The sequence below is a fragment of the Diospyros lotus genome, chromosome 14, assembly GCF_014633365.1.
Source record: "Diospyros lotus cultivar Yz01 chromosome 14, ASM1463336v1, whole genome shotgun sequence".
NCBI classification, from domain to species: domain Eukaryota; kingdom Viridiplantae; phylum Streptophyta; class Magnoliopsida; order Ericales; family Ebenaceae; genus Diospyros; species Diospyros lotus.
Genome location: NC_068351.1, coordinates 11204875 through 11231198, shown reverse-complemented (window position 1 = coordinate 11231198; position 26324 = coordinate 11204875). Strand labels below are relative to the sequence as shown.

At 34.5% G+C, this 26324-nt stretch overlaps 3 protein-coding genes across 6 annotated transcripts; all 3 read right to left on the bottom strand.

The window, feature by feature from the left end:
• Positions 1 to 2437: 2437 nt before the first annotated feature.
• On the bottom strand, positions 2438 to 4246 carry LOC127789595 (uncharacterized). 2 transcript variants are annotated; one of them, XM_052318531.1, is made up of 3 exons: positions 3874 to 4246; positions 3649 to 3738; positions 2438 to 3202 (listed from the first exon to the last, which is right to left on the bottom strand). In XM_052318531.1, the coding sequence occupies exon 3, from the start codon at positions 3153 to 3155 to the stop codon at positions 2718 to 2720; it is 438 nt and encodes a 145-aa protein (XP_052174491.1). In that variant the 5' UTR covers positions 3156 to 3202; positions 3649 to 3738; positions 3874 to 4246; the 3' UTR covers positions 2438 to 2717. The 2 variants fall into 2 exon arrangements, with proteins under 2 accessions (XP_052174491.1, XP_052174490.1); XM_052318530.1 differs by lacking the exon at positions 3649 to 3738.
• A 2554-nt stretch (positions 4247 to 6800) lies between these two features.
• On the bottom strand, positions 6801 to 16364 carry LOC127790443 (UBP1-associated protein 2A-like). Of its 2 annotated transcripts, XM_052319964.1 has the most exons (7): positions 16072 to 16362; positions 14123 to 14243; positions 13733 to 13876; positions 11088 to 11284; positions 10841 to 10916; positions 7215 to 7572; positions 6801 to 7106 (listed from the first exon to the last, which is right to left on the bottom strand). In XM_052319964.1, exons 1-6 carry the CDS (start codon positions 16206 to 16208, stop codon positions 7234 to 7236), a joined length of 1014 nt encoding a protein of 337 aa, XP_052175924.1. In that variant the 5' UTR covers positions 16209 to 16362; the 3' UTR covers positions 6801 to 7106; positions 7215 to 7233. The 2 variants fall into 2 exon arrangements, with proteins under 2 accessions (XP_052175924.1, XP_052175925.1); XM_052319965.1 differs by lacking the exons at positions 6801 to 7106; positions 7215 to 7572 and adding an exon at positions 10606 to 10693 and having other exon boundaries at positions 10806 to 10916; positions 16072 to 16364.
• Positions 16365 to 19155: 2791 nt separating this feature from the next.
• LOC127790363 (protein PHOSPHATE STARVATION RESPONSE 1-like) lies at positions 19156 to 22099 on the bottom strand. 2 transcript variants are annotated; one of them, XM_052319839.1, is made up of 7 exons: positions 20777 to 22099; positions 20512 to 20695; positions 20335 to 20411; positions 20199 to 20238; positions 19873 to 19927; positions 19712 to 19781; positions 19156 to 19591 (listed from the first exon to the last, which is right to left on the bottom strand). In XM_052319839.1, the coding sequence occupies exons 1-7, from the start codon at positions 21350 to 21352 to the stop codon at positions 19421 to 19423; spliced, it is 1173 nt and encodes a 390-aa protein (XP_052175799.1). In that variant the 5' UTR covers positions 21353 to 22099; the 3' UTR covers positions 19156 to 19420. The 2 variants fall into 2 exon arrangements, with proteins under 2 accessions (XP_052175799.1, XP_052175798.1); XM_052319838.1 differs by having other exon boundaries at positions 19162 to 19597; positions 20777 to 22081.
• Positions 22100 to 26324: the final 4225 nt, after the last annotated feature.

Here is a 26324-nt window from a genome sequence, read left to right as displayed (position 1 = left end):
TCTAAACATAAAATCGAGTTATATACGGCAATACCCAGTGTTTCTTCAAAACTAACATTTCCAGTAGCTTATATTGAACGGTTTCTGGGGCTTCCACAGCATACATATTCTGCCACCCAGTCAGCCACTTCAACCAACAGAGCAACAATACATCAATTCTTCTCTTCACAACAACAATCACAAGCGTTAATTGGCGGCACCAATTCTCGTCTTCCATGTTCAAAAAAATCACCGAATAGAATGCCATATAGAGTTATTTAGGTCTGTAGCCAAAAAATGATCTTTGATTCTTTTCTCCTTTTCTTTTACTCTGGTATATGTAATCCTGGATTTTTCAAACTTGTACGGTCTCCTACCATGATGTACGTCTGCATTTATTAAAAAAAATAATAATAAAAAAAGGCCATGGGATCCAGCAAGTGTGAAAATGATCTTCACTAAAGTTCCCGTATTGCCAAATCCAGAAGTTTTCATAAGCCTTCTTTTCCTAGTCTAGTATGTCCATCTTAGAACTCATCCATCTCGACATCCTCACCAGAATATGACAATCTCTGCAGGCGTTTTATTCTGCAAAATCTATATCTCAAAAGTAAATAGCTTTCCATTTCCCAATTTCACTCTCAATTCAGCAGGCATAAAAAGGACCACATAAAACTTGACAAAGGACATCAACCTGGCTACCCTAGTTCTTTCAGATCAATTATTGCAACTCCATCTTTTTGACTTCACTTATTATCCCAAACTGCACGTTTTCTTCCTTGTGTTGTTTGAGACACAAATAGAATAGATCCTAATAGAGTCAAGTTTGAGTGCATTTGCTCTTAGAATCGTACTTCTTGAGTTTCAACAATGCTAGTGTGTTCAAGAAAAAAGTGTTTCAGCTGAGATGAAATTACCAAAACACTCCATTTTAAGTTTCTTTCCCATTTATTTATTTTGTTGGCAAAGAAAATAACACCAAACGGCATAACCAAAAGATAATCTAGGACATGCGGCACTATGTGAGCCTCACTCATCAATAATAACCCTACTATGACCACCAGAATTTCCCCCAGACAATCTGCCCAACCCAGAACACGTTTAGCAATGACATTTGCTGTTTTGCAGCTTACATCTCCTTCCAACTTGATGCTTCAAATTAATACCAAAGAACCAACAAGATCCCATTTCCCACCCAAAGTGACCAAACCAGAGTAGGAAAATTACATGTCACCATTGACTAAGCCAAATGAACTCTGTAGTTCAATGATTAGCATATGGATACAAGAAAATAAAAGTCAAGAACATTAGGTACTAAAACAAGTATGACCAGAAGAATTCATATAGAAGCACCAACCATCAAATCTACCAAACACATAGTACTTGCTTTGTAATATGAAGGTTAGATGTACCTCTAATATAAGGATTTATCTATCATGATATCAGAGATATTTCATAAAAACCACAGTTGAGTATGCATCCTTCCAATTGCTAATCAAACACTACCAGGACATTACCTCACTATTCGGTTTCAGTGTTGGTAGATTACATAATGACTCAACCTTCTGTTATCAAGAGAAGAGTTGATTGAGGATTGTATCCATCAAGTCACATATGCAACATCAATCTGTTCTTGATCCAGCTTGAACTCACTCATACAGTCCCAAATTATATCGACAACTAAACAGCACATGCACATCTATACAGTGCTGAGTCCATATCCAGCACATATATTAACACAAGTCATACAACACACTCCGCAACAAATGTAAAACACCTTGTCCAAGCATGCTATTGATTTATTTGTTTACCAATTTGGTCATTCAGGGTAATACATGTATCTATCCCTTAAATAAAAGAAATTACAACATTGAAGAAAATAATTTGATATCAACATAAAACAATATTTATTTATAATTCTAAATGGCTTTTCTATTACACCCTCTACATTTACAGATTCTGGAACACAAGGCATCTGATTTCTTTTGGAATACAACTCTCTGGAAAAGATATTGAACTTTCTATCCATAATTAAGTTTCCAATATTAAGAATATGAAAATTGAAGATTGATGTATTCTATCCTTTTGATGGAATGCAATTGTATTGTGATTAACATGTTCATCACTAAGATATGTTTTATTTTTTGTATTTTATTTTTTAAGTAGTGATGTTTTTGTTTTCAAGTAGTGTTGCCTCATGCATGGCATATTGTTATTATCTCTGGATCAAGTACTAATATGCATGTCATATAATATGTACAAAAACATACACTTTGCTGTGTACTGTCTTGCATGTTTTGAGAATCACTTTGTCGGCGTGTCCATATATGCCATCTATCTGGCATCTTAAATATAAACCCGTCCAGCTCTCATTTAGTAATCAGTATTTTTCACTTGAAGGATGAAGACTTTTCATAGGAAAACAACAAGAAAACAGATGCAAGATACAAGACAAAGCTAATTAAGATGATTGCAGAATAAGCAACATATTTTGCTAGCCAAGGGAAAAAGATGTTCAATGTTGGCATCACAATAGACAATTGTAGCAATATAATCTACTTTAAAGCTCAGAATAAGACTGTGCATTGGCAAGGAAATGGAATTAGGATCATATGGAAAAATAGCCACAAATAAGAAGAAATATAACATATACGAACCAACAAAAAGTAACTCTCAAACTACTAATGTATCCGACAGAAAAAGGAAGGTAGAAACCAATTGCAAGGAGGGCAGAAACCTCATGTGCATTCCACACCAACTTCAGCAGCTCTCTGAGGCTTGTTCTTCCGTCTGCTTCCATTTTGTCTGAACCCAACGGACTTCACTGAATCATCAGTTCTAGTTTTTGTTCCCACACCATTTTCCTCTTTGACAGAACCCGGATTTTCCTTAGCCTGTGAAGACCTCTTCCTCTTCCTCCCAGTCTCCACAGCTGCCTGATTTTTAACATGTTTGTTTGAGATAGAGCCTTTTGAATTCTCCCCTTCTTCTTCTTCTTCTTCTTCTTCTTGTTCTATCTTCTCAGCTCGTTCTTCTTCCTCAATTTCATCCTTCAGTGGTTTTTGTGGCCTTCCCCTTCTCTTGTGTGGTGGAGTCTTTTCTTCCTCACCACTTCCAGGATCCTCACGATAAGCTAGAGTACTCTGTTTCTTCCCTTTTCCTCTACCTCTACCCATAGTCCTAACTCTTTTTTATATAAATTTCATGCAACAGAGGAAGATTTCTGCAAAAGAAAAAACACATTGAGCTACTCCATGAACTCCTAAAACAACGAATCATCTGAAATCATCACAAAGGAAGAGAAAGGCATCGATAGCTCATTTTCACAACTAGAAATATTCTTTAAAAAGGAAACAAAAAAAACCTTTACTTTAATTCATGACATCTAATAGAATAGAAATGAGATCAAATCAGCTGGAGGCAATAACCATGACTAAACACACCAGCTTTGAGGGAACCTATGCTAGAACTCACTAGAAGGGAGAAAAAGCATACAAAGAAACTAAGACTTATTTCAGAACAAGCACATAAATCCATCTTTTCTTAGTCTAATCCATAGAAAACTCATGCATCCATTAGAAAATGGAAAATCTGGCACGACAAAGCGAACCTCAATAATCAAAACTCAATTAACCCGTGCAATCAAAAAGCATTAGGGGCAATTTTTACCAAGAAACAATCACAGAACTCGAAGTGACACTGTCCAGCCGCTAACCAACGCAAAATGAAATCTAACCTTTGCTAGAAAATCAAATCCATCTATCAACAAAAAGAAGCTACAAAATACAGTTTAGCATCAACACAGATAACTGAGAACTGAGAAAATATGAAGTTATGAAAAAGAGAAGAATTTTTCTAGAAACCAAACACAACGCTGTATCCAATGAAGCTGACCTCGTATGAAACTGCGGTCATTTGCACTACGACGAAGCCCATTTCAAAAAATCTGGTTTACCAATAGAACAATTGAAGGAAACCCAAAAATCAGATGGGTTTATTGCTATCAATAGCTTGAACTAGAGCGGAGGCAAGGAAGCAAATACTGCAAGAAGTGGTGAAAAACTATGATCCGAGCGTTAAACAGAAACACCCAGATCAGATAAGAAGATGTATTGAAAAAGGATTTTAAGAAAGAAATTGGGATTTGAAGAGATTAATGGCTGCCATTAGAGGTTGTGAATGGGTTAGCCAGAGAGCATAGGGCAGAGAGAGAGAGAGAGAGAGAGAGAGAGCGGCACACAGGAATGAATGAATGAATGCAGAAGTGAACGAGAAGAAAAGTAGTATGGTAAGTAGAGGTGAAAAGATATTTTATTTCGTTCACAGGGCGTTTTGGGAATTTAAGACAATTGCCACAATTCAAATGAACATTTGATGTAATTAAAAAAAATAAAAATTATATAACGTTTCAGGCTTTGCCCAATTAATTAATTTCACATGAATTCATGTCTGCTCATAAATTAGGTGACATCTCACTTTAAAGAATAATCATCACGAAATTCATTTTATACCGACAGAGATTTAAGATAAGATATAGTTTTATTAGTAGATTGTGATGATTTATAAAAGATAACGATTTAACAAATTTCTATAACAATAAATTTGATGTGATATTTACTTTTATATAATAAAATTAATACAATAACATTATTTCTATTCAAAGTTGTCAAATTGAAACCATTTATTAGATGAAATTGTCTTTGCTTCGTGTGAATGAATACACTTAACCTGTCGGAATATGAAAATAATTAGAGTTAAGAACAAGAGTAATGTTATCTTGCTCGACAAATGCACAAAAAATCTTATCGAATGTGGTTAAAAAGATCAAAATGTTCTCGTCCAAAATATAAATTTACAAACGATATCACTGGCCGTTGCTCTTTATTCTTTCTCTTCCCAGGGTCATCTCGTCGCCGTTTACCACTGCATTCGCCTTGCTGCCTTACCGCCATCAACTAGGCTATGGTAGCGAGGTGAGGAGATAAGGCGAAGGCAGAGACAATGGCAGATGGCAACGAGATGACTATGGGAATGGAGAGAGGAGAGAGCAACGATTAATGACATTTTATAAATTTGTATTTTGGACAAGAGTATTTTGATCTTTTTAATCACATTGATAAGGCCCTCATTTATCGGACAAAGTAAATTAATTTTAAGAACAATCGTATATTTGATCCTCTAATGATGTTAACATGAGAATCTAGAGGAATAATATACTGACTCAATTATCAAAGAATTTTTTATCCAACTTATGGTGAAATCAATATTTCATTTTGATTTTAATCAATTGAGGTATGTGTGTAGAGCTGAACCCTAAAACCCATTCCTACATTTCACTTCCCTTTTTTGATGGGTTGGATTTACAATTATAATGAAAATGTCATTCTAATAAGAATTTTGAACCTTTATCAAATTGAGTAGTTTGCTTTATTTTATATAAGTACATATATTAGAAGGTAGAAAAAGAGATGCTTGCTTAAGGAGTGGGAAAGTAGAAAAAAAAGAAAGAAAGAAAGGCATCAGCTCAGCAGAAGAAGAAGCGCGTGAAAACGAGGTCTGAGGACTGAGGACTGAGGAGAGGGGACTACTTCTTCTTCTTCTCATTTCTCTAATTGATCTCGCGTGGTCCCAACTCCCAAAGCCCAACAATCACAAAGTCACAAACCAACCCCTTAAAAAGTAAAAGCCTTCAGTTCAGCCCCCCCTACGTGTCGCCTCAAGAAAATTAAAGATGTTTTTATGGGACGAATATTAATAGCAATATATATTAATATTATTTAATAAGTATAATATTTGTAATTTAAAATTTTAATTGAGAAAATAATTTAGTTTCCGCTTTTACATATAACAAGAATCAAAGGCCGCTACCAAAATAAGCCAATACTTGGTTGAGTTGACCAATGAGATTGAGAATTGAAATATTATTATTGTTGTTAATTCTTCAAATTTAAATCTTGGACCCACTTAAGATGACAAAAGGTCCTTCTATTTGTTGGAGATTGTAGGCCAGACCTGGCTGGCTCGGTGGACCACATGCTGAAGAACTTGGGTATTATTGTAAGTTCCCTTTAATAGCTTTTCCCTCACATGCACTGTCATTGTCTAGTGCAGACAATCAATCTTTCTGAAAGAAAATAAATTCAACAAGACAGAAAAGAAAAAAAACAAAGATCCAAGCAAATTCCGAAGTTTATGAATGATATTATAAACCCTTAAAGGTCATTTAACATTATTAGGAATTTAAAGCTCATGATGTCCACCCCACCCCTCTTTTCCTCTTTTCGTAGAATCCCTCACATTTAAGAGCCCCCACACACTATCTCACGCACGTGAAAGGGGTTAATCACAGTACACGATGGTCCCCAACCCTCTTTTCTGTTTGCAAGGAAAGGCATTCCAACAAAGAACACCTTCAACACTAATTCTAAGGAAAGGGTTTCTGTTACACTCACCTGTTAAGTTTTCGCCCAGTTGATCAAAAAGGAAACAATGAACACCCAAGGTATGGAAGTTTCTTCTAAAATAAAAAGGCGTGACTAGTCAATGAGACCCGTTTTGTGAGAGTTGAGGCAAGATTTTCTTTGTTGTTCTGCAAATAGATCTTTTCATCACTCAAATCCATTATCATTTTATTACAAAAGAGTAACCTTATCATTGTTATGAAAGCTCCTTCTCTTAGAAGTGCAGACTACAAATATAAAACCAAGTAGTTGAGGGGAGTCAACAGGAAACCTGTGTGATCACTGGAGTTAAAAAATAATCGAAGGCAGGTTTGTACCGCATCATGTCCAGCAGGGGAAGCTGATTGTACACTACGAGGGTACAGGAACATAAAAATTAGTTTCATTAGCTCCACCTATTACCAACCTTAGAATATCAGAAAGGCAGGTGGGAAAACAAAATAACAATCTGCCCGGAAAAATTAAAAGAACTAACTTCCCTTGAATTATAACTACAACGAGCAAATTCCTTCACATTGTAACCCATAAGCATTTTAACCTGATATGCTTGGTCTATAAATAAACATCTCAACTACAAAAGCTCCTAAAACCTACTACTACGGTTGGCTTTCGGTGGTTTTCAAGATGCCTGAGCTCCTTAGCAGATGCATATTTTCAATTAAGTGCCTACAACAGTCAAAAAGAAAAAAGAGTAGATGAGAAATTAGACTACATGAACAGCTGCGGTGGATGTGTACTTGCAGTATAAAAGAAATAGCTTGATAATTGCCATACTTTGATTGAGCTTTATTGGTTATTTGGCATAGTAGTAAGGGTATCCACTCAGTCCAGTAGGTGGCGCCGCTGGAGGTCCAAGTGAATCCTTTTTAATAGCAAATGAGGAATATGGAATCTGAGATTGGGTCGGATATGGTGCAGCTGCTGTGGGATGGCTAGGGTAAGCAGCACTAGCATAGGGAGCCACGGGTTGAGGGTAAGTGTATCCTACGGGGGCTGCACCAGAGTGTGCTTTTCCACCTTGCGCATATCCAGATGCCATTGGAATTTGCACCGGAACCATAGCTGCTGGCGGCTGTGATTGCAACATTTTGCTCTTGTGATTATCAGCAAGCTTAACAGTGATGTTCCTCCCCTGCAAACAAATGAACAACATTATAATGTTGCCCTTTTATGCCTTTTCTCTCCCTATGTTGTTTTATTTTATTTAAGTTATTAGAGTGAAAACTGAATAAAAGTTTAGTAAAAATATACGTGCATGATGTCATGGTAAAACGGGAAGATTAAGTCATATAAAAAAAAGATTAATTCAAGTATCTTGGATCAATCACCTGAAAAGATGGGGTAATGAGAATGTTGCCTATAGAATTAAGACAAGATGGTTAACATAGAAAAGTGCTTCTAGTGTTCTCTGTGATAATAATATTTCATTAAAGTTCAAAGGAAAATTTTATAACCTACAAAGACTAACTTCATTGTATAGCACAAATTGTTGAGCAATAAAGCATCCATATATGCAAAATATGAGTGTAACAGAGATAAGGATGATAAGATAGATACACGGCCAAATAAGAAATGATAAAATTAGAATGAAGTTATTCTTAATAAGGTTGAAGTGGGTCCTATTGAAGATAAGATGCATGCGACATGATTAAAATAGTTTGATCATACTAAAAGAATACCAATAAAGGCTCATATGTAGTGGAGTGGATGAAATGGAACAAATATTTAGCAAAAGAGGTAGAAGAAAACCAAGAAAAATTCGGTGGGAGACATTGAGGTATGATAAGGGTCTTACAAAAGATAAAGCCATAGATAGAAATAATGGAGAGCTAGAACTCATGTAGCTGACTCTGCATAGTGGGATAAAGATTTGGAATGATGCTTTTATTGTTTACTTCACCTAGTGGGGTAAACACACGATATTTGTTTTTAGTTGTTTTGGTGAAGCAATTGCTTTATATAATTTAGCAAGGTCTGAGTCATCCAACAATATAATACACAGTCTGTAGTGAACAAATCAAACTACCAGCACAAGATAAAATAAGACTGTCTGTGAGAAGATTGGATCAACTTCCCAGTTAAGGAAACAACAGAGGTTAAAAAAGAAAAGGAAGAAAAAATCAAAGGTCAATTTTCATCAAAGAAAATGACAATTAATGTAATAGTTTTGACAATTAATGCAATAGTTTTTTAAGTAAACAAACAGAAAGGTACAATATGCAACAAGTTAAAGAACCATAATATTATGGGAAGTCTGAAGAACATCTACTCATAGTCTAAAATTAATTAGTTGATTCATATGGAACTCCAAACAGACCGTGTGGATCAACTGAAAAACTGGGATATATACCTAAACTCTCAACCCCCCCACACCCCCCCTCCCCCCCAAAAAAAACCCGGCCACATGGAAAATAAAAATAAAAAAATCTTATTTTTAAAAACAGCTCAAAATTGCATTTTGAAGCAGCAACCCTTAAGGTTCTGAAGAACTGAACTGATCTGGTTTCAGGAAACTATATATGGTATGATATCAGGGCTTCAATTGAGACCCAGCCAGAACAGAAGCACAACTCTGCAACTGTCTCCATTCATGAGGTGAGGAGGATATCCAGCTAACACTGAGCTTTCTCTAATTCCTTCTATTATCTATCTACTATGCCCTCTACCTGCCCACTCCCCCTCTTTCCGGTTGTCCTTCTCCTAAGATGTTGGTGAGTAGCAACTTGGCATTCCTCCCCCACAACAGGAAAAAAAAAAAAATACAAGCCCCAATCAACACACATGAAAACCTCAAACTAGTGGGTTATTCTAATGACATCTTCTTCACATGTAATATACATTTTCAAGTTCAGAATTTTTTTTTGAGTGTGTATCTAAATCTTTTAGCTGCAATGTGGAAAAGATGGTATTGTAATTTAAATAGTTGCTTGATTGAGATATATCAGCATTTTTAAAGCTGGTTATAATCCTTTCCCACATGTTTGTGATATTCAGTAACAGTTTAAAGAAATGTTTGAGCATAGCAACATATTTTGACTGATTTCAGGAGAAAATCTTTCACAAGTGTTATTTGCATACATATTTTAGGTATACATACGATATATTTTGAGGTGGTAGGCCAAATCACTTCCACATTAGCTAACTAGATCTCCAAAATCTCTTCTTTTGGAGTCTCAACTCCAGACTGGAAATTGATAGCAATTTCTTTGCCCAGATTAAAGATATGTATTGTTATCTGCATAGATTGTTAATAGAGCCTTTTTGCTTTTTTGATCAATGAGTATTATTTGCTTGTGGCTCACTAGATATGAATTTCAGTGATCTACGAATTCAATTAGGTATATAGTTTTCATAATTAAGGAAGTCCTACATTAGTAGTCTTTAATTAACTTGTTTTATGACTAGCGTATATCAGTCTTTGTCAATCTTTTAACAATGTTCCAAGATCAATCAAATCTTTTAAAGCTTTTTCTCTTTGTACCTATTTGGGGTAAAATGGTTCTTTCCCTTCATCTAAAATTCCAAATTTAACCTCAACCTTTCAATCTTTTTATGTTGCACACTTCTATACACCTTTTGTATGCCATCCAACTTTCATATACCAGGTCAGTAGTTCAACTGAGAGTGGAGATAAGAAAATTTTCTATTATAACAAATACTTCTTATTTGAACTAGTTTCAAAGTTTAAACTAAGAAATGACACAAGTTAGATGAGATGATGGGAGGAAATCCATAGTTGTTTCATGTAAGATTTCAACTCCAGTAAATCACCTGTTAGGTTGTGTTTTTCACACACAATTAAAAACTTGTTTTGCCTGACACAGCTAGTAGCTCCCTCTTTCATTCTGGCTAACTCTTAAGTTAGACTATTATTTCTTAGTTTAAAAATCTTGAAATTAGCTCAAGTAGGAATCATATTATGTGAGAAGATAACTTTGGTAAACTCCATAAATAGGCTGGATCATATTGAGTTAGATATGGAAGTTGGAGAGCTTCAACAAAAAGATTTCAATTTGAAGGTTGACACTCAGAAAAAAAAAAAAAAACAAACTTTGATCCTTTAAGAGAATACCTGTTTTACATACATTTATCTATTCATTATCTTTGACAGATTACTGGTGTGATTATGGTATAAAAGTTTGGTTCTGGTTCAATATAGATAATCCAGTAGTCAAACCAGTTACCCTTGATCCCATCTCTTTTCAGCAGCCCGAGTTTTAAGACATTGCAAACTACAAGGAATCTGGATTTTCCTACAGACAAAAGCAACTATAGTAATCAAATGCTAAAAGAATCTCTATTAACAACCCTCCCTTCCACAAAAACAAATAAATAAAAAGACAATTGAGAAATATAAGTTCATACATTGACAGAGCACAATAGTGATATAGTTTCTTTACCCCAAGTGTCTTTTGTGGATCATCAATAGCTTTCCTTGCTGCCTCTACTGTCTTGTATGTGACAAATCCAAAGCCACTGCAATCAAACATGTGACATATAGCAAATTCTCAGATGTGGTATCACAACTAAATACAGCATCACAGCAGTAACAGCAGATATGGAGTAATAATGATCACAGTAAACAATAACAATGATGACTATATTGCAGCTTAATTAACAAAATAAAAGAAGTGAATTATTTTCTACCGAGATTTGTTTGTGTCTTTGTCGTAAGCAACTGAACCCTCTTCTATCTCACCGTGCCTTCCAAAAAAGAAAAGCAGCATCTCACTTGTTGTATCTGGCGACAATCCACCAACGTAAAGCTTCCTCTGTGCCTGATCAGGTGGAATGCTTGCACTGCTTAAGCCTTCACAAGCAAGGTTACAAGCTGCCATCCGGCCCTGACAATTTGTCAGAAGAAAGAAACAGACCAGTAGCAGAGGCAAAAAGTGCATTAGATGACAATTAGAAGTTATGAACTGTTGTGTGTGATTTTTTTTTTTTTCCCCAAGAAAATGATAATGCTGATCTAGTAGCTACTATATACCTCCAATTTTCAAGGTGTTGTTGCAGAGAACAATTTTTCAACATTACCAGGCAATTTTTAACCAAAAATTACTCTCCATTAATTAATTATTTTTCATTTTCTTCTAAATATTATGATGCATATATATTAGATAAACAAAAGTTCAATGAATAGTAAAACCAAACAAAGAGAGCTTTTTATGCATTTCAAACTAGAACAATAAGACCAAGTATGTAGATTAAGTTTGTACTGGCAAGATGACATCAAAGCTAAAATTTCACTTATATATTCCATGCGTCACTATGATCACCGCCAATGATCAAAATATCATTTAGATTTGCTATTTATATTAGCTAAAAACTGAAAATGGTTCAAAAACATAGGGAAGCAACAAAAAAAATTAGAAACTTTTCCAACATTTGGAAACATAAACCAATGCTTATGCGAAGTTAATCATTAAATAATTAACATGTCTGAAGATGTTTTACATATAGACACAAATAATCAATTTGAAAGCCCAAGTAAATCAATCTTATCAAGCACAAGTGTATGATGTAGGCTTCAATAAGATAAACTTTGACCAAATTATCAGAAATAGCAATAATTACAAATTAATAGTACACAAAGGTCAAATTTGTCTGAAGTTTAGCAGTTCATGCAAACATGTTGAAGTTTTCTATTCCTTTTTTTTTTTTTTTTCATTAAAAGAGAACAAAGTAATGTTTAGTAGAAATCAGTGAATGTTAGATACTCATAAATGAATCCTTTAAGTAGTTAATTAGGGAAATGAGATCACAAAGAAATGATATATTCTAGAAGGAATGGAAAGAAAAATGCCCCAATTATCATATTTATGAAAGGAAGTACCTATAATATCAAAGCAAAAAGATAAGAATTTCAACCATGTCAGAATTCTTTGGCTATCATTTGAAATAAATCTATTTCATTGCTCTCTAATATTTCTTCAATAAAAAAATTCAAATAGAAATAAAAAAAATGTTTCATAGAGTTCAGTAAGAAAAGGAAACCTTTTAGTTCTTTGAATTAGAAGGAAATAATGTTTTGTTCCTTGATTGATACTTTATTTTGCATCGATTAGAATATAAACAATCTGAGCACACAGAAGGATAGTAGAGTTGTCTTGCTGCAGGCAAATCTTAACATATGATGACAATAAGGTTTTTAAAATCGAGATTTTAAGGGGGTTCATAAAATCGGATCGTAAAATCGAATTGTAAAATCATAAAATTTTACGGAAAATTAAAAATACCCTTTAATTTATGTAAATATATGTTTATAATGACATATTGCTTATTATAAATGAAATAGATGTGCCTATTTCAAAATTACTTCATCTATCAATTTCAAAAATACTAAATAATATGAAATTTCAAAATATTAAATTCATCATTCATCCATCCATAATCAAAATTTCAAACAACAAACATTACCATCACCATCAACAAACATTGTTAAAAATAAATAAGAATACTAAGTCCTAAAAACAACGAATATTGTTAAACTTCTACATTATGCCATTACACAAATTAAGTTACCAATACCAAAGAGGTATATTTGTTTCTTACTAATCATCAATCTTAATATAAAATTAAACCCACCCATGATCTAATTGTGACATATTTAAGATTAATTTTTTGAATCTACACCTACTTGTACGTATAGATAACAACATCACAAATAAGAATGTAAACACACAAGCACAGCTGCACAGCACACTCACTCAGCACATCAATTGGATGCAACACAGAGCTCAGCACACCACGCACGCAACATTTGATTACCGGACTTAGCAAAACATAGTCAACTCTCACTCACATACTTGGGTTAGGTTTGATTCTTCGAACTTTCAACGTGAATGAACGAAGAAGAAAGGCCAAAACAAGATCGACAACGATTAGGATTTGCAGAAGGACACAACAAGTGAATGCAGCAAGCACACAAACACAACGTCGTTTAGGGTTTTTAGAAGAACCAAATTCAGAGATTAACAATGATTGTATATATATATATGTGTGTGTGTGTGTGTGTGTTGGTTAGAGACGAAAATATTTTTGTTTCTAACCTCAAAATTGTGGGTAAGACTAAACTCGTAAAATCATAAACTCGGACCCGGTAAACTCGTAGATTTGGGTCCAATTCTATAAAACCCAATCCTCCAAGCGAGTTGACTTGTTTTATGCCTCATGACTCGTAAACTCGTAAAATCATACGAGTTGACTCGCGATTTTAACAATAATGGATGACAACTAGTATTAGTGTATGGCCCTTCATACAACACATTTTATTTAATAAGAAGGCTTACATCAATCAATTTGCTAGGTGCTTTCAGTGCAGCCTGAGCTGACTCCATGTCTTTATAGGTTATGAAACCATAACCACGAGATTTTCCTGTAGTTTTGTCAACGATTACAGCCCCTTCTTCAATTTCTCCATGCATTTCAAATGCCTAGATGAAAAGACATGCAAGCAAAGTCAGAATCTAATGCTGTGCAATGAGTTTTCGAAGAATAAGAGTCACAGGAGACAAAATATCCAAAAAGAAAAAAAGTTAAAAACAAAAGAGGAAGCATGTGAACAAATCAATGATATTTCATCTGCGAATTATTATGGCCAAAACTTGTAAAATATCATAATAATATTGGACAATCACTAAGAGCATACAAACATAATCAACAATCAGCAGCACACTCACAGCACACAAGGTTTCTGAGGTAGTGTTCCAAGCCAAACCACGAACAAAGAGCTTTCGGTGGACAGGATCAGAACTTGCAATACTTATAATTTCTTCAGCAATAGAAGGATATTGGGACCCTCTTCATGCCACGACATGCAAACAAGCACACATGCACGGTGTCAATTCACACAGTACAAGCAGGGAACAACATCTTATGAGCTGCCTTCTAACTTTACCAAGAATGGCACTCTCACATGCAAAATGGACCAGAAACCATACTGAGATATAAAAATAAGTGTAGACATTATGTATATATACCTACTATAGATGCACATGGGCAAGTGTAAACATAAATACAAACACATACTCAATAAAAACACATGCATGGATGCTCGCACATACACACTGGGAGAGTCTATAAACGGCTTTGGAGTTTCTAATAAACATGAGTTGATACCTTGGCAAAAGAGCTAAGAAAACTAGGCACTGACTTGCCACTTGAATGGTTCATACACCAGAGCCCGAAGATTGTCTTATAGATAACACCCAGGACAAGTCATAAGCCTAATGCTTGAAGCTTATTGTCTGGGACCCTGTTTTACTCAACAGAAGTAATGACCTTTCTTATACATGCCACTACCAACAAGTATAGATAAGCGTGCTGCTACTTAGATGGTGCTTCAAATTCCATGATTTACACAAAGTGGGCTGAGAAAACAATAGCATGGGCTGAATTGTATTAATATTTAGTGACTAGAACATGAAAATTCACTATATACATACATGCATATTGGCACATGTTCAGGTCACAAATGTTCAAAGAGAATGGAAGTCTTTTGCATTTGTCCAGTCCCTAAATTTTAAGAATATACTTGAGCTTAAGTAGGTTAATGAAAACAACATTCAAGTCCAACCATGCATAACATCTAATATCAATTAGAACCACTGGTGATTTGGGCAGCATTGCTTGTTTAATTAATGAACATTCACTTTGGAAGCTTAACATGAAACTCATTTATTCCATTTACTGACCTCATAGAAGACTATATGACATATATTAAACACCGATACCTGTCAAACTCATAAAATGTATATTAGACACTCCACATGCATGCCAACAGTAGTGTCATGGTCAAATTGGGCATCATGAAAATCAAAAGTTGGGCATAGTTATTTTTCCCCTTTATGTGTGTCTTCTTCATGGATATCAGATTGTACGAGACTGCAATCATATGTATTGAATGATAATGCTTTTTCAGGGGTTTTCTGGTAATTTTATTGTCAAAGCAATTTTTTTCAATCATTGGCCAAGCATATAGGACAACACTAAAAGCATTTCTTGAATTATCTGGCCAAACACTAGAAGCATTTACTTGAAAGTGATTCTTATAGAAGCGTTTTTGAAGTAATTTTCACAACAACAGTAGTAATTTCAAGCAATATCAGACAAGTAGTAAAGCAAGTCCATGGTGTTCAAGGAAAAACTAAAGAAATTTCAGGGTATTTTATTGTTTCCTTTAATGAACATATCAAAGCTCTGAACCAAAACCTAAGATCTCATAACGGAGTAGATAAAAACCCAAAATTAAACCCAGGCCTAAAGGGAAAAATGCAGAGTCAAACCTAATTCAACTAAATCTTAATTAGTGCTCATCAATTTGGAAAAAGAAGTTCTAACAAGCCTTCGACAAAATCATACCATGATGAGGATACAAGTACGGACCATAAACGGATTCAAGAACGCATGAAAAAGAACATAAATTAAATATGTGTTCTTGAATCAAAGACTACCAAGTTCATGGCAAAATGACAGCAGGCAAATACGTATATGACTAATATCTCATAAACACGACGGGCGAACAAAAATATATCAGAAGCAGAAACCGGCAACAATACACCACAGAAATACAAATTGAAAGCGGCTTCAAAAGGAATACAAGAAGTTATGAGTAGCGACGGAAACGCACAGCTTAGCGAGGAGATCGACCAACTGGGTCTTGGGGAGGGGGTCAAGCAACGACCTTAGCTTCTCTTCTGTTGAATCCGCGAAAGGGTTTTGGCCGTTGCCTTCTTCCTCGATCTTCCTCTTCTTCAAATCCTCCATGCTATCCTCTCTCTCTCTCTCTCTCTCTCTCTCTCCCCGAGTTCTTTGAGGGTTAAAACCTGCTCCTCAGGGCTCATGCTACCCAGCTCAGAGCTGCCGGATGCCCTCTCAGTATTTCGCACACATGATGTTTTCGGCGACAGGAATTTGGGATTTTTTCTTTTTTCAACAACCAAAGCATTTTTAATGGAATTATAATTTAGACCCAATCAGCCCATTTTCCATTATTCATTAGAAAAATTGAAAATTAATCCCCATTAATTGAAAATTGGTCGAATTTTATTTTATAATTTTAAATATCAAAAGATAAAAAAGTAATTTCAAAAATTGAAATTAACTGGGAAAAAATTTGAGCCATACATAGGAAAGGGGGAATCGAGTTAAAGGCAGTTAGGCCACTCATTTATAATATGACATTATTTGTAAATAAGCAAAGTCAATATGATGTATTTAATCATTTATTATATATACTTAATTCCAACTATTTCTATTTGTAAAATATTTCATTAAATAGAGTTCTTTTTTTATTTTTTCAAAATATATTTTAAAAACTTACTTTTAACGCCCTATACCTTAAATTTTAAATTCTAAACTTTTAAAATTTAATTTTAACAAAATTGTTACCAACCCAACCCACTCTCTAAAATATGTTCTCTTTATTGTTTTCAGTTTGTTTTTAGTTTTGAATTTTTCAAAGTACTAAAAATGCATTTATTTTATTATTTTAAAAAACACACTTTAAAAAATAAGAAAAAATTTATAAAAGAAACCCAATTTTTTGTTTGTTTGTTTTGTTTTGGGTGTTTTCAATGAAAACACACTCAAAACACAAAAACATGGAAAACGAGCCTCCCGACCATTCTAATCTGGCATATCTATCTTCTCTCTCTCTCAAGTCCTCAGTCGTCGATCGCGCCCGCTATCTTCGTCATTGTCATGAGCTGTCATCAACCTCACTCGCCACCGATGAAAGTCGCTATTACCCTTCCCCCGACAATTCGATCGTGTTGGTTCTTTCATGTCTCATATCTTTTCTTGATCGCCCCTTGCCATCTCCATTTTTGCCATGAGTCGCCATCAATTGTGCTCGCCATCTTCATCACTGCCACGAGCCGCAATCGACCTCGCCTGCCACCACCGAAAGTTGTCGTTGACTGCCCCCCACCATTTGATCTTATTGGTTCTATCATCTCTCATATCTTATCTCAACTGCCCCTGTCATTAGATCTAAGGAGATTTGACCATTAAATCTTGTTGATTTTTGGGTATGTTGGTTGATGGGCCCTTGAGTGTTGGGTAGTTGCCTCTAATAGCCTGGAAACCATAGCCCAAGGTGGCCGATGGTGACTAGCAGCACATATACATGTGGCCGAAAATTAAAAATTAAATCTATAAAAATCCAATTGTTAAACCTGATCCATTTTTGTGTATGTTAACCCCCTTGGCATGGAGTTTCTAATGGTAGGCTCTGATCGTGTAAATGTTCGATTGGTGGTGGTCGTCGACGATGGAAAAGATGCCGGGCATCGAAGAATAGAAGAAGAAAAAGGAAAAAAAGAAAGAAAAAAAAGAAATACAAAACAAATTTTTAAAATTATAAAGTAAATACGTTTTCTAGTTTTTTATTTTAAGAAATAATTTTTTAGAATGATAAAAAGAATGCGTCTTAAAAAATCTCAAAACAGACACTTAAAACATTAAATTTAAAAAAAATTAAAACTCAAACCTCAAAATTAAAACACGCAAGGGCACTCCTTAACTTTTATTCCCTCACCAATACAACTAACATTGTCTTCCCAATGAAATGCTTTGATATCTTATGCCTAACATTGTCTTCCCAATGAAATGCTTTGATATCTTATGCCTATCGAAACATCCCCAAGTCCACATTAAACTTTGAAGACCCTTCCCACAGTTTGGTCCCTCATTTTGAATAAGCCTCCAAATGCCTTCAAAAAGAATAGTTGCCATGCCCCCGGGCACAACCAAGTGATAAAGGAGGGATTATAAAGAGTAGTCATGTTGAAGATTGTTAGCGTGGGATCAATTCATGAGGAAAGCAATTCGTTCTAGAGATGGTCTTTAGTAAATGTTAGTGGACACAGTCTCCAACCTTGACCACTTAGACATATCTCGCAGTTTACCTCCCTCGTGATGACCTAGAGACGGGTTCGGCGAGAGGCGCGAGTGATGACGCGTAATCCAAAAAAACAAAAAAAGAATAGTTGCCGTGACAAATCTCTCGTGGGTACTCTTTTAGTGAGGTTTTGAGTATATTATTTAGTTTTATGAATTTTTAAGTTGTCTTTTGTTAGTATTTTTGGATGATGACCCATGATGTTACAAATAGTATTAGAGTCAAACAAAATTGCTACCTTATTATGAAAGTGTTTCGAATTAGAATTGAGATTGATTAATTAATATGAGATTTCTAGTCTAACAAGGATACTAAGTATTAAAAGAGATAAGTTTTTCAAAATCCAATTCCACATTAGTAATTGTCTTGAGTATATTATTTGATCTCATGAGCCTATAAATTACTCTTAACTACCACTTTTATATGAAGACCTGCAGTTTTTTTTTTCTTTTAATTTTGGTCCCGTGGTAGAAAGGCTTTGGCCTTTCAATCCAGCCCCAACTAACCATTGTTAAAATCCAACAATTCAGTAGGTTTTCTCGAGTTCAAGACGCCTCTTCATGAGTACAGCAAAATTCATGTACGAGGAAATGAAAAGACACGTTGACTAAATTCATTTTAGAAAACCAAGTACGAGAATTCACTTCATGGACTTGAGTTGTTGCTGATTTCATGGCCTAACCAGGACTGCAATCTGCATGCATGATCAAATTTCCATATTTTTTCTGCTCCATGAAGCAGTAAAGCAGTAAATTTAACCATTGTTCCAACTAGTATTAGCACCACAGGAGTCAAAACAGTAAAGAATCATGGAATGATTCAAGAACAGTATTCCTCCCACCATTATCATTTGAATTCTTGATTCTGTTATGCATGAATGGTGATGAACTTAAAACGTTTCCTTTTATCAGCATTAGGCACGGAAGTGTGCTTTTCGAGCTTAATTCAGAAGGACTGCGGAAACTATATTTGATTTCTTTGTATATTATGCCAAGTAGCATTCATGTGGAAGTTTTCTTCCTTTTTTCTTTTCTACATGAAGGGCTTTATTTCACTCTGCTGGTTGTGGTGTCAACTAACTTATTTTCGACAAGGAAGGAGTATTTACAGAGCCATCCGCTGCAGGAACCGGGGATGTGATATCTGAATTCTGCATCTCAAAAAGGCTCCTATTTGTTCTCTGTTGCTGATCAAACATCATCTTGAGCTGCCTGCCTTGTTCCTCAATCCTCAGCTGCAAATTTCTCTGAATCTGACAGGAAAAACGAATTTAGGCCATTTTTAAGTTTATTATAGAAATGCAGTCTGATTCTGCATTATAAGAGACACAGGCATCTATCTCATTGAAGAACCGATAAAGCCATACCTCTAACTGCTCGTGAAGGCGCCTCTGAACATCGAGCTGAATTTGCAGGGCCTCCCTAATTTGCATGCCGCTGCCAAACAAATGTTATTTTCAGACAGATTTGCACTCCAGAGAGGAAAAGTAAGTTTAAGCCACAATCTAGTTACAGTGAAAATGTTTACGCTTTCATTTCAATCTGTGCGACATCAGTCAAACTAGTCCTTTTCTCGGATCTTCCTGCAATGGACAAAGACCAATGAATTGAAATCAGATATGCATTCATATGCAAAATCCGTATTTTTTTTTTTTATCAGATTTGAAGGGGATGAATTGGCATAAAACCTTGAAAGAGTTGAGCAAAACTGAACAATAATAATTCATTTCAGCACAAGTAAATAAATCTGACAAGATTCTTTGGATCAGATTGATTCGTGAAATTATCATTTAGAGGATATCTAATTGCAATGAAGCCAATTATCATTTAATGGATATATAAGCAAGGATTCACCTTCTGCATGTTCTGGCATGTGCTTTGCAATTCGATATTTCTACAAAAAATATATACATATATATATATTAGAATCAGATGTCTAACATGGAAGCACCATGGGCTCGGGAAAGAAAGTTGTTGGGTTATTTTGTACCTGCAGATGACTTTTGATGTGAAAGATGGTCAACCCCTCTTTGTCCATTAGCTTCTGTATTTGTTTTGGTGTTGCCTCTGAAATTAATGAACAAAAAGGGTTAAGAAGAACTACTCAATCAACAGCGGTTCTTCCTAATCTGGCAAAAGGCTGATATAATTCGTTTTCAGTACTTACTGTCTGCTCCACCTAGGCGATTTACACACTCGACAAACCGGTCATGAAGTTCTTGAGTCCACCGAATTCGTGTTTTGCTCGAAATGGCTGCTCCAGAGTTAATGGAAGCGGCTGCAGTGACTCCAGAAGGCCTGGCAGACTGCCCCAAATGTTCGAGTTGAGGGTTGTAGGCCGTTTCAGAAGCCTGCACCCATATGACATATCACGGTGAGCGGAGAATTGATGCATTGGAGTACAAAATTTAAACTGTAATTAATTGACTTACATTAGGATCCTGATTTCCTTCAAAGGGATTTGAAGGATATCTTCTTTCTGAAGTGTCAAAATCATCTAGCAACTTCTTTTTCAGCAGCAGAATACGCTGAGTCTCCGAGAGCTCATTGCAGGATTGATAGACAGAAAATGGGGACTTCAAGCCTGATTGGAGGCCAGTCTCGGACTGGAAGTTGGGGTCAGGTTGCTGATCCGGTCCCCCAAAATAAAGGCTTTCGACTGAAGATTGATATGGCGGTGTTTGCAGATCACAAGTGGCGGGCTGTTGGGAGCACAGAGTGGGATTTCCAGTTGGATACTCATATTGTGGAAACCCCATATAGAGTTCAGTTGCATAAAAAGAAGAAGCCGGTGATCCAAGGCGGGTGAGGATTGTGCCGGATGGATTAGGATTCCTAGTCTTATGTTGCCGTGATCCTCCCTCCATGGCAGTGAAAATTCCCATGTGATAAGGCTGGTGCTGAAAGAATTGCGAAGAGCAGTTTGGGAATTCTAAATCGTAATCACATAACAAGAAGCCATGGCTTTGTTGAACTTTCTGTTGGCACGTGATCTTCTCGCTGTTCATTTACGGGGTGATAACAAGAAGATGACTTCTTTATTTCTCAATTTTGTCGAGTGAAAACAGCCAAAAATGTATCCAAGCTCATGCTCGATCCAGTCGTTGAGAGTTGGATCCACACAGAATTTGGCACAGAAAAAAGGAAGATGAAAGAGAGAAATAATTGACAAAGAACAGAAATCTTGAATTCAGAACTCACAAACTCCGTCCTATATGCTACAAGAGATGAGATTTATGATACTTTGAATCTATAAATGGATGGTGTCTGTGCAAGCAGCCTTTTAATTATTATTCTTTATATGGATAGGCATGAATAGTAATGTTTGATAAAAACAAGGTCTTAAACTTGCAGAAAAAAAAATACAACTCTCCCTAATGAAAACTAATAAACTTGAGAAACCTTTGTCCTTTGTATCAAGATGAACTTGAATCCTCGCCAATTCCGCCAGCCTCCTTTTAAACATCTCAGCCTTCTTCAAACAAAAACTAAAATAAAAAAAGTAATAATAATTTTCAGATTAATGGCATATATTCATATGAGGTAATGGCATATATTCTTCAAACCAACAGTCTTCATTTTTCAGTAATGACGTGACTTTAGCAACTGCAGACAGAGACCCTGCACAAACCACAAATTACAATTATTCCATTTCTTTTTCACTCTATCTGATTTGGAAAATTTGGCATGGACATAATCTGCAGACAACTTTAAATCTAAAAATGTTTCCTACAACTGAACAGGCCCCGAGAAGACAAAAGAAGCTCAGAAGCTCAACAGTGCAAAACTGCTAATCATATTAGTTGCATGCCAACAATAAATACTCTTTGATATCGGTAAATTAGTTATTCAGCAGAAGGAAAAAAAAAGCTATGCCTTATGTTATTATAAATAAGTTTGGTCATGTGGTTGTGGAGCGATACAGAGACTAAACCTAAAAGCTTAATTCCTTTGCAGATATCACCATCTGATGGTGACATAGGAATGAATAATCAGGTCGAATATGGGTCTCTTCAGCCCAAAAAGTGCACTAAATTTTTGTCCTAATCTGTTGGTGATGCATCATTGGATGGATGACAGGTTTGAGGCTGCAGAAAGAGGACGAGGCAGCATTTTAGGTGTCTCAATCAAAGCAATGAAATTCAAAGGTACAGAAACAAACAGAAATTTCTATTTGATTTCTGGGTGTGGGACCGAGAAGTTTATGCATTGCTTTTTTGTGGGCAACGCACAGATGCTTTATACCTTGCAAACGTTGCCGTTAGGATAAGATTCAAGTCCTGGATTTCATGCTTAAAGGGGTACCTAAAATGATTTTTGTCTGGAAATTTACTATGACTAGGAACTTGCATAATTAGGCTGGAATCCATGAATTAGAACTAGCACTTTCACTTTGCTCATTTGTTCATGAGGTCTGATTTGCTTGCCTTCATAGCGCCATTATTCGATGCTTTCAGACTCATCCAGACAAATTAGCGGATGATAACAAGTTCAAAAGACAAGGAACCCCAGAAGGAGAAAGGCTGCAGCCTCGTTTAGAAATCAACGAAGCCAACCTGGAAATCTGTATATATACATATATATATATATCAGTTTGAATTGATCACAATCACAGAAGCAATTTTCTATTAGACTTATCTGAATTTAACTTGGTTTGAAGATCCTGAATCCCATATCAGGCTGGTTGGATGGTGACAAGTTTGTGAGGCTTTGCCGATGAATCTGTTTATTTCTTTAATCATTGGAATATATATAGTTGGCACGTAAAACCTTGACATTAATAATGCCAAAACAAATGTTTTGTTGATAGGCAAATTAACCATATCTGATTGCCTTACAGGACTAGATTATTCAACCACGAAGGAAATGTTGACACGTGATGGGAAGAGATGCCTATGCCACAGGCAAATCATAAGCATCTCATTAATCTGGTTTCCAACTGTTTAAATAACTATAATAACATTAGAATCAATTAATGCAGATAGATAGACATTTAAATATTGTTAATAACCATGTTTTAGTTTGCAGTGAAGCTGTTTGCCAGCCAAGTGCATGCCGAATTCACAAATGGAATCAACTTAATGTCTTGCGTGCTTGAATTATAAACAAGCTCAACCAACCAAATTAACTACGAACTGTAACTTGAACATGGCCTTGAGATGGGCCAATAAACTAGTGTTGGCCCCATTGTTTTTCATAAATAAAAAAGGCCACGTCTTTGGTGCACATAAATTAATTAGCCTGGCCTGTCCCTTGGTGCCCTGGAAGGCCACATTCAAGCCTAATTCCTTTGTTGGAAAGGAAAGGTCAATTATCTACTGTATCTTCTTGTTAGCCAACAGCTTCCTCTTGTTCTTCTTGTTGTAAGTGTTGTCGCGAGCAAATGTTTTCTTGTGCCAAATAAAGATGCAGGAAAATATGTATGTTCTTAGACTGTGACAAAGCATTATCTACTGTATCTTCTTGTTAGCCAACAATCGAACAGCTTCCTCTTCTTCTTTTTATTGTAAGTGTTGTCGCGAGCAAATGTTTTCTTGTGCCAAATAAAGATGCAGGAAAATATGTATGTTCTTAGACTGTGACAAAGCATTTACATGGCAACTGAAAATAGGAGAATTGGACTCCTAGTCATTAGTTAAGACACAGAAATATTTGGCAAGATTTTAGATCAAATCTATAAGTCAAAGGTGTGTTACATAAACTTTGACAGGAAGAATATTTATTTATGGCAGCAAAGATAGACCCGTAATCGTTTGATATGCAAATTGGATGGACAAAACGCCATCACATCGTACTTCAAGTACACTGGACAAGGTCATAAATTAAAGTTTTATGCTGAGAATTACAGATGTCGACTAATCATGCATAAATCATCCAAAAAAACGATTTTTGTTCTTGGGAACAGAATTTTCCGTGCTCCATGGAAGAACTATTCCCCGGAAAGAAAAATTAAAAATACCCACGAAGCATCTTTGAAGTTCTTGCAGCATGTGCTGTTTATCTCAAGGAGGAATAACAGATATGAGCATTTGATGGGGCTGTTTCATTGCAAATTGGAGGCAACTCCACTGGCCACCGCCAAAGCCCCCCACTTTATACATGTATCTAATGGTAGCTGACTTTAAATATTCTGTTTCGATTCGATGCAGTAGCTTGTTCTGTAATTAGGGTTCAAAATTTTATAGGGGCCAGCCACTACACAAATCAAGGGTTGGTTTTAAATAGGATGGCAATGGATACATGGGTACCTGTTAAATTTTTTGAGAAGCATCATGTACATAAATTTTTTGAAAAGTTCAGAGTGGAGTATTTAAAATATTTGTTAGGGGAGGTGGGAGCCGGGGGATGAAGTATGCTACTTTGTACTATTATTAAAAATAATTAGTGGTAAACCTTTGCGACATACATGCAGGAGAGTTTAATTTAAAAATAAAATATTAAACTTGTTATTTTAAATAATTCTAATAGAATTAATAATTACAATTTTTTTTAATACTCAATTTTTTATCAAAATTTAAGTTTAATTAATTATTCGCTATTCAATATGCTAATGGATAATACTTTTAATTTAATGTATCACTATTCAATGTGCTAAATAATAATTAACATATTAAATAAATTACTTGGCAAAATATTTATAATTTTTTTATTTATTATATTATATTTATTTATAAATAAATATTATAAAATGTATAATATATCCACTCAAAGACGTTTTTTATTTTCTATTTATTATATTATAAATATAAATTAAAATTCTTAAATATGAGTAAGAATAAGTTTTTCAATAATAACAAAACTTTAAAAATATGAATTTTGATTTTTTCTATGGTGTTAAAAATATGATACCTTAAATATTAATTAGCATTGAAAAATCCAAACATTCGATAACCTTAAATATTTTGGTATGAATTTGTTAAGATATCACATTTTCAAGATTATAATATAATTATTAAAGTAAAATTAATAATTAATTAATCACTACCTTTGATTTAATGCAAGTTTTTGAGGGAAAAAATTCACCATGCAAAATACTTTCTTGATTATTCTATTTTAATATTATATATATATATAGAATAAGGATATAAAAATAAGATTTTAAATAAATGAATAATTTTTTATGACTTAATTAATAGTTCAAGTTGTCTAGAAAACTCATACAAATTTAATATAAATTTAGAGGCAAAAACAGCTTGGCAGATTTTTGTAGGAAAAAAAAATTGTAAACTATTATACTTTAATATAATATATTATATATTATTATATTATATAAAGATAGAATTTTATTTAATGAGCAATTTTTTGTGACTTAATTAATACTTTAATTGTCTATTCATATTTCTCATAAATAGTATTTATTTTTTATTGATTGATGAATTAATTAAATATTTAATATTCACATAATAATGTATTGGAAAACCCTGTTTAGTATTAAAAAACTCATATATTTAAAATTTATTATTAATTTTATAGTAATTAGTACTTATTATTTCAAAGGAAAAATTTAAATTATTACTGCAATAAAGACTAAATGCAAATTATTAATGTAAGTTTTGGGGAGAATTTTTTTTCAGACTATCCTACTTTTATATATATAATAATAGATAATAGATAGTTATATTATTGGCTCAAAATCTAATCTTTCTATATTAACTAGCCAACAATAAAAGTTCCCACACATTTCAAGATTTTTAAAAATAAAAATGAATAATCTCAAGTACATTTTCTTATGTTCGTTGTCAAAATAATAAAAATAAAAATAAGAATAAGGTAAATTACACTCCTAGTCTATAAACCCTATCTATTCAAAATTAGTCTAATTTTTATTATAACAACCATGAAACTTTAAAATTTAGTCTCTCTTTTGATTCTTTGTCAAATTTTAACAACCAAAATTGAGGTGGCATACATATAATATAAACCCCACAATCATTTGATAGTAATGTATGTTATGTCAAATTTTGTTAATAGAATTTGACA